We start from the raw sequence: 11617 nt of genomic DNA, 5'->3' as shown, positions 1-11617 counted from the left end.
GAGCTATCCACGCGCGAATTTTCTCCCTGTTGGCGTTTCTTTAAAGTCGTCATCAAGTACTCTTTCAGCTGATTTTTGAGCGTTTGCTGTCCGTATTCTGATAATTCCGTGATCCAAGTCACCGTAGCAGCTATTGATATCCCACTAGCATCTTTCAGGTCCTTGGCAGATTTTTCCAATTGTCCGCCCATGAGCCAAACAAATGCACGGCCACAAAGCGCTTGCACAAAGCTTGGCTGGAGATCTAAGGTAGTATTGAAATCTGCGAGCGCACTTGCCATTTCAGCGGCTTTCATATGGCAATATGCGCGCGTATAGTACGCTTTCGAGCAGGTTGGTCGCAGTGAAAGTACCAAGTTGAGTGTGTTGACGGCTTCCGCGTCTTTGTCTTGAAGTTTCAGGCACTCCGCAGCGTTAATCAACGCATCAACGTTATTTCTGTCCATAACATACAGAAGCCGGTACATAAGTGCTGCTCTGAGGAGACTTTCAGCAGTGTTTCTCGTGTCAACTGAGCATGCGCTGTTCAGTTTCGCCTTAAGACGGAAATGAGACAGCAGCTCTGATGCAGTTTGTTTTGCAAACGAGGCAATGTTATCCTGCTGAGCACCTGGTAATGCTAGTATGGTGATCCGCGTCATGTCTTCATCAAGGCCCGCCGCACTAAGGTAATCGTTCACAGCAAGCTCGGTTTCTTGAAGAGCCAAATGACACTGCGCTCTTTGAAGTAACAACTCCACGGATTCGATTTCCCTTCTTCCAGAACATGACAACCTATCTATTCCATCAGACAGCAAAGCTACAGCTTCCTTGTACTGATTAAGTTTAATCATGTGACCAGCGCAGTCTTCCAGAGTGCTGGTGTCTTCGGGATTTAAACCGACAACAATGCGGTCAATCTTGATCAACAAGAATCGCTCATCCACACTGTGGCTTTCCGACTTTTTTGCAAACTTAGCGATGACCTCGTAAAGCGCTTCTAAAATGACGGGAAGTAGTTTCGCTCCAGATTCCTTGATGCATGCTAAAGCAGCATCACAGTCCTTGTCACACGCGGCTATCAAGTCCTGCACAGCAAAGCTCTTCTCTTTAAGAAACAGATATGCAACAGCGCGTTCAACTAAAAAAAACACGATATCGTTTTGATCGGCGAATACCTTCACTGCTTGGAGACAGGTATTAACCGCCTCAAGGTAGTTATTGTTTCGCATTTGTGACCTCAGCTTCGTGGACCATGCCACACGACTATCAGGGCGGAGACCCGGTGACGTAATTAAGTCGCATATTTGTTCAACAGACAAAGTTATTTCACAACTCGATAGCAGTTGCTCAGAGTCTCCGCCACAGCACACGCACCAGTCTTCCAGTGTGTAAATTACGCTCTGTAAGTGGTTCCGTGGCAAGGTGACCAGGTGATCTTTGACCAGGCCAGGCTCCAAGGCATATCCTTTGCAGAACAGGGTTACAGCCTCCTCAGAACGCTGTTTTCTAAGCTCCTGATTGGCTGATGCGATGAAGGAAAGCGCCTGTCCAATGCTGTCACCCGCTGTAGCCATTTTCCTTGTTGGTAAGTTCTAACTATCCTTTGTTGGAGCTAAAGAGGCAATGAACAAAAGGCCTTAGTTTTAGCAAAAAAAAAAAGGTCATGTCCACGAGATGCCTAACTAACACTTCCTTATATTTCATACGAGCGATGCAGTTTTCTTCAACAGGGTCTGATCACTGAATCTATCGGCCAAATGTATACGAAAATGCAGCAATTTAACTCTACCACCTCTAAGCATTTTCTATACTCGATTATAATGTCATAAACCCCGCGCCGGTTATAATCCCTGTGCTTATATCAGGACTCACAAATAGCATTTCTTGTCTTCTGGAATGAAAAGATATAGTAAAAAATATAATAAGACTAATATGGTGCTATCCAATTACGCTTTCCGTCTAATCCTGTCTGAAACCTCCCACAAAAACGCGCTTCATCAGGTGTTTATGTGATAAAGATAACGAACTTTACGGAAACCGGCGGAAGGGAATAAATAATATATGGGATTGACAGAAAAAAGATGATTCACCAAAACACAAAATTCAGTTGTGTTTTGCAGAATTATCGTGTTAGTTTGATTTCGGAGATGACCGTCGACTGATGTTTGCGTTTAGCAGGAACAAGTTTTCGCGAAATTATATTTCAGAGGTAGAATGAGTGTCGCGGATATAGTTGTAAGTTCCTTTGCGGAAAAACCCGTTAAAGCCCCGGCCTTGTATTGTAAAAGTCGATATCAAATCTACCAGGTTTATCGTTAAGAGGTCTTAAGACCTCGTACGACATTTTTTTCACACACTGCGAACTCAAGTAACGAATGTAAAGGATCGAACAGAAAAATTAATGACGTGCGGGGTCGTTTATCACATCCAGTGTGAACAATGCTCGGATAACTACACGATACTTCAGCCGTCTTCGAGCACTGCCGGGCAGCAGGTCACAACATCAACCGACACATAAAAGTACTATCCGTTGAAAATAACACCATCAAGCGCCGCGTCAAGGAGGCCATTGCTATCAAACCAAAAAAAACTCAGAATAGTCTGAATAGGGACGAGGGACTCGACCTGCTGGCAAGTTACAATCTGTCGGGATACGTAACAACTTTTGTGTTACGCAACCTGACACTTCACAAAGCTGATAAACTTCGAGCGATTCGCACGAAAAATTGTTTTTGTTTTTCGTCTCAAATTTTGCTCTGAGTTTTGGAATTTTCTGTACTAAATGACCTTTTTGAGTTACCATTTTCAAGTCTCTTTGTAGGTCGCAGTCAGTCAACGTGAAGTTGAAAGTTTAAAAGGGGTAAAGTTTCGCTGTAGTTTCTTTTTTCGAGGGAGTTAATTTCATTACGACGGGATCTAATTTTCACGAATTGTCGGAAAATCCGCCAAGTTTCTAAAAATTACGTGAAATTAGATCCCGCGAAAACAAAATGAAACCTTTAGCTCAGGTTCAAAAATTATGGGCAAAAAACGGTACGTTCATCAGTACAAATACCGTAAACTACATTTCAACCAAATGGAATTTTTCTCAGACCACCAAGTTAGGAGATATTTTCCTGGTGTAGTTTATACTCCTTTTTAAGTGTTGATTAACATGTGAAACCCTCAATGTACTGACCTGCAACCCATTTAATGAGGCAGGGTATTAGAAGAGACTGCTGACAGCCCCTGGATCTTATCAGGCTTATCGTATTGAACTTATCCAGTGTCTAGACGTGACCTGAATTGAGTTAAAGCATCAGCCACGCTTTTAGATTTATTGTCTTGTCAGAAATCTTGTTTCCGCCCAGTCGTAGTACGATTAGTGGATTCCTGATAATTAATTTCTACCCATTTTTAGATTAAACAGTTTAAAATATAACCGCCACCGAAAGAAAAAAAATCCATGGACAGTATGAAACAATTCTTCCGAGAATTGCTTTTACCAAGGTCAGACACAACACCTTCAAATCAGGCAAAACGTTGCGGACAAAACGAAACTCTGTAACGAATTCCTGGGTATAAAGAAAGAATTTGCTTTAACCCACTAATAGTAAAATATATGAAACAGAACTTCGATATGACGAAACCTCGTTATAGCGTACAAATTTTGCCAGTCCCTTGGCCCTTTGTTATGTCAAGGCCCGGGGGGGTGACTTTAGGAATTTCTGGGTGGGGATGTGTCGCTGGGACCCTTAACCTATACCAGAGCTAGTTCAGCTGAATTTTGCTACCCTATACTAGAGTAAACTCCCTAAATCCCCCCTATCCTAGAGTAGCTGTTTTCCAGAAACTACTGAGGTCACTAGCACAGTAGTCTAGCCAAAACAAAACTTTATACCACAATCCCTAGTCTAGATAAAATCTTCAACCAACTGATCAGTTTCCTGAAAAATGATACCCTATTCTAGACCCAAACGCTCTGATTTATATACCCTATATTAGAGAAACTGCTTGAAAACTAGTACCCCTCCCCCCCCCCCCCCCCCGGCGAGTGTGGAGGTTCCACCATTGGCTCTGTTTGGGGTGGCCTTTGAAACATGTGCTGAAATAATTACCCTCTTAATTTCTATAATAGCATCAACAAATGTTCAACAAGTGTTTGGCCTCTTGTTAACCTATTTCCTCCATAGTCGAATCTCCCTTAAGAAAGAGCAAGATGACCTGGGGAGGGTCTGGGGAGATAAAATCTGACATCTGGGAGCAGGAGGTGCAAATGGCCCAACTTGTTTTCTTCGTTTGTTTATTTTTCAAAATTCTGTATGAGTATCGCAGATGCATCCGTTTTCTACATGAGTGCTTCTGTCATGTAAAAAATGATCTATCAATTGTGAAAAAATTAGTTTCAAATAACAGTCGAAGGACTTCAACCATTTACACCCACAAAGTTTTGATGTAATATATTTAATGCAAGCAGCTCATACTTGTGAAGTGATAATATTGCAGTAAGAGGCATTGTCCTGAATTATATAGACTCCAATAATATTGTAAAAAGGAAGACTAGTGTATACTATTTAGTAGGCATAAAAGAATTCCCCTGGCCACAAGACCAACCTCGTTCCCAGGGTTCTCTCCTCGCCCGCACAACACCCATTTGCAACTCCACATTCCTCACTAAATAAAAAGTTCAGAAGAATTTCTCTCCAAGCCATGCCACTGCCCAAGAATGCCAATAAAAAAAATACTAAATTTTTAATAACTCTAACTCGCATGCTGTAATCGCTTATTACTATGCGGACAGGGGATCAACAGTAACCACTGTTCATTTTACCTTCACTATTCCCCGTTCCCCACTTGGCGGACTATAGTAGCTTGCATGTCCAGTGTTAACTCGTGTGGGATATCTGGTAAGGGCCATTGATTTTTTGTAATACCCAGCTTAATACTATTTCGCTCACTCAGCATTGTAGCACGCGACAGCCTTGTCGACTTCAAGGAACAAAAATATGAGCGCAATTATAGCGGCGTTTTCACAAATTAACGAAATTCAGATGGCAGCCAACCCTGTGTATATTGGGCTTAATATATTTTGTTTTGCCTGTGTGTGTATATTATGAACCAAAATACAATTTAAGGACAGACAGTGTTCATAAACATAAACAATAACAAACGCATGGGGCCAATTCGCGTGCACTGAAGACAAAGCATTTTATCTTAATACTCGAAGCAGATAATTGAATATAAATCGTCCTGTTTAGGGATGCATTCAATGGATAATTGCGAACAATATGAGCTATATGATAAACAGGCCATAAAATGTAAAAATGTAGCGCTTTGGACATAGAAGCTTCGAGATTCACAGTTAGAGGAAAAAAAATACCAAAAAAGCGAACGAAAAGGTTTGTAATTAACTCACCGATCGATGCAAATGATTTGTCCTCCAAAGGCGGGAAATCTACCGGCTGCTTGATAGCTTTTGGCCCCAATATACAAGGGTTACTGGAGGTGAGCAAAGAAAAGAGATAAAAATGTAGGACTTCGCTTAGAGAATAAAGGAAAATGTGTCTACAACCACAAACGAAGTGATCATCAACTACTTCGACCACCGAGACTTTATTCATAAAACTGGCGGATAAAATTTCTAGTATGCGGCCTGTATAACTTATACGCCGTTGGGGATGACAGTTGAAAGGACAATCACCAATTGTTTGAACAGTTTTTCTATTGGTCAATCAAACTTGACAAGGCGTGGGAACGCTGGTTTTTAATTGGCTATCCCAGCTGGGCACATTGATTGGTGAACTTCGCGGGAAATCCACTCATCTCGGCATTTCCGCGGAAGATTTACCCGTCATCGAACCTGAGCTGCACGCGACAGCACGCTGCCGAGGCGGTCTGTACAACATTTTTGATAATTTCTCAAATTCTCAGGATTTAACATGGTAGCGTGATGTGCGACCGTACTTGCAATGTTTACAAATTTTCAGACACTTAACAACAGTACTGTCGGCCCTCTTCGTGATCCGAACAGGCACTTCAAGTGACAGTACAAACACTATTGCATTAACTGGCGTGTTCAATTACCTTATTTAGCGGAATATGGAGAAGTTATTTTCATGTTTTTAAAGAATAGTTTCGTGTGTTTGCCGTAAAAGCGGATAAGGGTTTATTTTTTCGAACAACAATGATTTATTCCAAAGCCAATGAGTATAATCCAAGAAAACCGGGTTGGATTTGTGTAAAGAAACAACAACAGACAAATAGACGATCGGAATGCCAAGGAAGTATTTAAACTATTCCATCAGATGCTTTATATGACACGCAATTAGATCATTTATAACACTTACTTGCACATATGAGATAGATCTGTGTACATTATGCCATCGCATCATTGTCCGGTTAAAACTGCTTGTGGGAAATCTGACTAATGACTTAACTTCCGAGAGAGAACTCAACAACGTTGAATGACTGCATCTCCAGTAGCTGAACAAAAGCATTGTAGAGGGCCGGAAATAGATCCGAAGCAGCTTTTGTTTTCCATGAAGGCTTTAGCCGGAAATTTTCCTTTCATAATATGTTTATCTTCTTTAAAATATGACTGTTTTAGATTTAAGAAGCTCCTAGAATCAATAACTGACGGCCTGAATTCACAATCTTTATTTGTTACAATTTATCATCAACACAAACATGTTATATTTATCACAAAGGCGGGGCTCCTTACAACCCTTGCACGATCGACGAAAGAGGGACATCTGGACATTCCTCTCTGTCGATGTAATATTACCAAACACTTAATATAAACTTTTCTTTTTCTTATGGCGAAATATAAAAAGAAAAATGTTTATAATTCAAGAAAAAGGTTGATACGCCCACGGAAGATGTTCAGGTTAAGCAAACAAAAACGGCGAAAAGAAAGTCGCTGAAAACTACTGTCAAGCCTCGTCAAGCCGCGGGTCCGTTTGGATCCTTGGTCAGCGGAAAATTGATTTTGTTCCCAGTGTCTTCCGGTCAAGGGGCAGGGATTTTTTCGGTCACGGGCGACGAGCCAAACACATAAAAATATCCTGTCTTCCTCGGGGTTCATCACTTAACCGTTCGTCAACTCGGTGAAATTATCTCAATAGACAAATAAAGAAATCTAAAAAATGTAACTAGCCTGCGAAAACAGCCGTCTCTCCTCGCTCTTTACTAAAACCTTAGGCCTCGTTTAATTTATCATCTGCTTGCACTGTGGAAATTTACTAGCGCGCATAACAGGCGAAGGGCTTTTTATACATCACAAATACATGGAAATAACATTATTTTTGTTTTAAAAAGGCTTACCCACCCTGATTCCTGGGGGTCATTTTCATTATCTTCATTTTTGTTATTTAAAAACTGTACGGCTCCGTATTGTCTGCCACCTCTGACGCCAGCAGTTACTTTCTAATTGAAACTCCTAGTATATGTTATATATAATTATTAATTCAAAATAGTTCTCCGCGTCTTGACTTATTTCATTTAACTGATGTCCGTCTGTATACATACAGAGTTTGAGTTCTCAAATTTTGTAAATTAAGTCATCCTGGAATACGTTCCACAGAGGAGGCCCAAACGAGAAACCTTGAGGGAATCCCTTCCCCACTTCCTTCCAAGAGCTGATAACATCCCCCAATCACACTCTGTAATGGCGATCAGTAGATTCAATATCATCAATTTGTAGCCTGTTCCAGGCATTCAGATAGTAGAGCGGGGCGAAAAATTGACGAGGAGAAAAAAGTCTCACTTCGTTTTTCCCTTCGCTTTCCCTACTTACGATTTACTCGCTCCCCACCATATCTGAACTTTGCGCCCTACTATCTGAATCCCTGGAACAGGCTAATTAGTTTAAGAAAAGTGGATTATGTAAACAGTCAAACGCTTTACTCTTATCGGTAAGACAGAAGACCAACTGGCTTTCTCTATTATCTAGAGCACACCAGTCGCGCTTTGTCAAAATCGCAACTATGCCTATCGTGTCCCATCCTGATTAGACTACAAGCAGTCTCTCTTTGTTCTGTAGTCCGTCGAGTGAACTCCCCTTACTAAATCTGAAGAAAAAGAGAAACTGCTCGCAGTCTACATCCTGATGCCTTGGTAGCGTCAGTAGTGAACTTACGCAAAAGGACGACAGAGGGAACCAGACGGCAAATCTTGCGTGACAAGCATGACAATAATTTTGTTTGGACAATTTTTCCGCCAACTTTGACCATTCTTTTAACTGGTCTTTCAGTAGCCTGTGTACAGACGTCTCCACTCCCTCAGGAAAAATCGGGAAATCCTGAAGGAGGGGGGACGTCTGTACACAGGCTAGTCTTTCAGTTAAAAGAAAGTTAAGATCACGACAAAATGAAGAGGTAATAGCCCTGTTTCGTGTTTGTCTCACACGAATGTTTCGCCGTCTTCCTTTTTTTGTCGTCCTGTTGCGTGAGCTCGCTTGTGTCTGTTAGGATCTTAGCAACATCTAAGATTTAAATTTCATGGAAATGGTAAGCCTGGTGAGCACAATTAGTGTTATTGTGATTAGTGCTTACATGTTGGTCTACATCGTTCACTTTATCACCAGCATTGCCTATGTCATCTGCTATGGATGCAAAATAGTCCTAGCTTGCCCTCACAAGGAGGCTTCTTAGGGCTTTGTCACGCGTTCTTCCCAAACGTTGGGGAGGATGGCGTGACAAGACAAAAAACGAAATAAACGCCTGCGTGGGAGGCTAAAATAGTCCCCCATCATCTCAGCTATTTCAGGTTGATTACTATTTATGGACTGATCGGCCTTAAAGGAGCTGTGTCAGGAAATTCAGCCAAATTAGGAAATTACAAAATGCCCGTTAAATTAAGAGAAACATAAAAATAACCGCTTAAAACATTAAAGGAAGGTTAAAATAACACAACGGAAACAACAAATGCCACGGATGGGCAAAACTGAAGAAGATTGAAACGGATTGAAATTAGGGTTTTTGAAAACTGTTCAGCCTAACAGTTTTTCAAAGCTGATCCCTGCTGCTTGCAACTTCAAAAATAATACTCGGGAGTCATTTGTTTGTCTCGGATCTCTGATTTTGTCATTTACATGTAATTTCTTTGCCTACTTTAAGTTCCATAGCGATTGAGGGTGAGTAATTGGAAAAATTAATCAAAATAAACTGGACTGCCGTGACACAGCCCCTTTAATCTTTATCTTTAGAGGCTCTTAAATCTTTTTGATCCAAAAAAGGCGTGAAGGTCTTCCAGACGTAGTTAATCGATAAAAATTGAAATCGGAAATCAATCGATATTAATCGATTTAATCCACGAATTAATATCGATTCGATAGAAAAATTAATAACAATCGGTAATAATCGATAACAAGTGATAATGCTATTTGGCAAGTAACAGTCATGAGACCGGCTTTAGCTTAAGACTTTTTATTTTTAATCCAGGTTTAATAGATTTTTACTTGTCCTTTCAATCCAGATGTAGTCATTTATTAATGTGACTCACTGAAATCAATAGACCGAATAAGAACACTGATTTTGTTCTTTATTATGATCCATATTTATGGAGTTGCTCCAGCGACAGAGAGTTAGTTTCTGCCACTTTCGCAGTAATATTTCTTTCCATGTTATGAACTGCGCTTAAGCTAAAAAAATCAAAACAAAGAGCTATTTGTTTCCGTTAGTGTTTTATTCTTATATTATTTTATCAATTAAAAAAACTACATAATACCACCACTGAATGAATGACTCAATAATACCGTAAGGACAACATCGTGTAAATGTTGAACTTCTACCGAATAATGACTTAAGCCTTTTCCGATTTCTATCGATTGATACTGGAAATCGATATTCAACGGTGATTCATATCGATTATAGGTTTTTCGATTAACTACGTCAGGAGCCTGGGGGTCGAGGTCTTGTAAAACTCTTGTGTTTTTTAATTGAGCTCATTTGGCCTTTTTCTCCAATAGTAGAGTGCGCCACACTTGAGCGCGCCCTTCCGCGCTCGTCGTGTTCGGGTACTTATTCTCAACTTCCTTCCTCCTCATGAATTACCCTATTGTCACTTAGTGGGGAGCAGCGTTGCTTGACGACTCTAAAAACGGGTATGTAGCAGACTAGGGAAACAGGGCAAGGAAGGGAAATGTCACTGAAATGTCAGCCATATTGTTCAGTATCACATTCGAGGTGAGGTGAGGATCCGACGATCATCAGAAGGCCAGGAGTGCTTACCATTTGTATGGATAACCCGGAAATTCCGGGGAGAATTCAAATGGAACGGTTCATCCCGGTGAAAAGTTTTCGGAAAAAAAAAAATACTTTCGAGGTATTACCTTTTTTCCGTTCTTACCGAAACGATCGAAATTTTCTGTACCATTTGTTTCGATTACCAGTACCAGGCTTCATGTCGAGAGAAAGTGAAAATTTTACCGGTATTTTGTAAATGGTGCTACTCAATCCCGTTCCTGTTTTCGAATTCGGTGGCAATAAAAATACTAGTACCATTTGACGGAAACTTTTCACCAAAATTTCCGTACAAATGGTAAGCGCTCCGGGATTCGGAATTATAAAGCAAACTGGGGGCGAGATTCGGTATTGAAAGTAAGCACGGGATGCGGGATGCCAAAGATAACCCTCGGGATTTCCTGCTTTGTCTTGAGGGTCCCTAATAGGTTTTTCGGGATCTGAGGATTAGCGTTATTTGAGGGCCGGGATTCGGGATTATAAAGCAAACTGGGGGCAAGATTTGGGATTGAAAGTATGCACGGGATGCAGGACGATAGCCGTCGGGATAACGGGAATTTGCGAAAATTTGGGGCGGGAGGACGGGATGGAAGAACACTATTGGGGACCCTCAGAACTGCTACAAGTGTTTGATATAACCATTACTGGTTTGCATCTGACGTCACAGCGGCCATGTTGGTGCTCAAGAACAAAAGCATTTCGCTCCTCTGGGAACTGAACTCTATTTTCACGTATATTCTTCGAGAAAAAATTCCATTGGTTTGACCCCCCACCCAACATGGGCCACCTTGTCACGAGGTTGCAAACCAAGAATAGTCAGTAGAGGGTAGGGTCACTTCTACTAGCTGTGTTACAACTTTTCATGGAAGACTGATTCTGAAGGATGAAGTAGGAATGCAAAACTCTGGAGTTTTCCTTAACGTTTACCTTGTTTGAGAATTAAGCCGGGGGGGGGGGGGGGGCGGGGCGGGGGTACTCGGGATTTCAAGTGCCGGGGATGATCGAATGGAGCCAAAAGTCAAGACCCAAAAAAATCCCTAGGGCTTCCACCAAAACCCAAAAAAATCCCTGGACCAAAAATTAACCCCCCAAAAATCCCATGCCAATTTTGTGGCCCTTAAAAGTTCCAGAAAGGGGTAATGCTATAACAACGCAGCCAGGGCACTACCGATTCTTTTTAATACCCCAAAAAAATCCCTACTCAAATCAAGCTACCCAAAAAAATACTTGCCAAATTTTCGTACCCAAAAAAATCCCGGAATCGAAAATTTCAAACCCAAAAAAATCCTTCGATCATCCCCGTCAATTGAAATCCTGAGTACCCCCCATTGGGGAATTAAGTCTTATGCCTTTGAGAAAACGACAAGTAATATGTCATAATATCAGGGGACAGAGCAAAAAACACAATTTCGAGG

General features: G+C 41.2%; 1 protein-coding gene across 1 annotated transcript in view; it reads right to left on the bottom strand.

Annotated features, from left to right (window-relative positions):
• The window catches only part of LOC140940960 (uncharacterized), a 7339-nt gene extending 1741 nt beyond the window's left edge, over positions 1-5598 (bottom strand). Inside the window, exons 1-2 of the mRNA XM_073389921.1 lie at positions 5378-5598; positions 1-1594 (exon numbers count right to left, since the gene is read on the bottom strand). The exon at positions 1-1594 is cut by the window's left edge and continues 1741 nt beyond it. Of these exons, the coding sequence (XP_073246022.1) occupies positions 1-1556 (1556 nt within the window). The 5' untranslated portion in view covers positions 1557-1594; positions 5378-5598. The remainder of the gene's footprint in view (positions 1595-5377) is intronic.
• Positions 5599-11617: the final 6019 nt, after the last annotated feature.

Source organism: Porites lutea, chromosome 6 (genome assembly GCF_958299795.1).
Source record: "Porites lutea chromosome 6, jaPorLute2.1, whole genome shotgun sequence".
NCBI lineage: Eukaryota > Metazoa > Cnidaria > Anthozoa > Scleractinia > Poritidae > Porites > Porites lutea.
The sequence above is the reverse complement of the archived record's forward strand: the minus strand, read 5'-3'. Positions and strand labels throughout refer to the sequence as shown.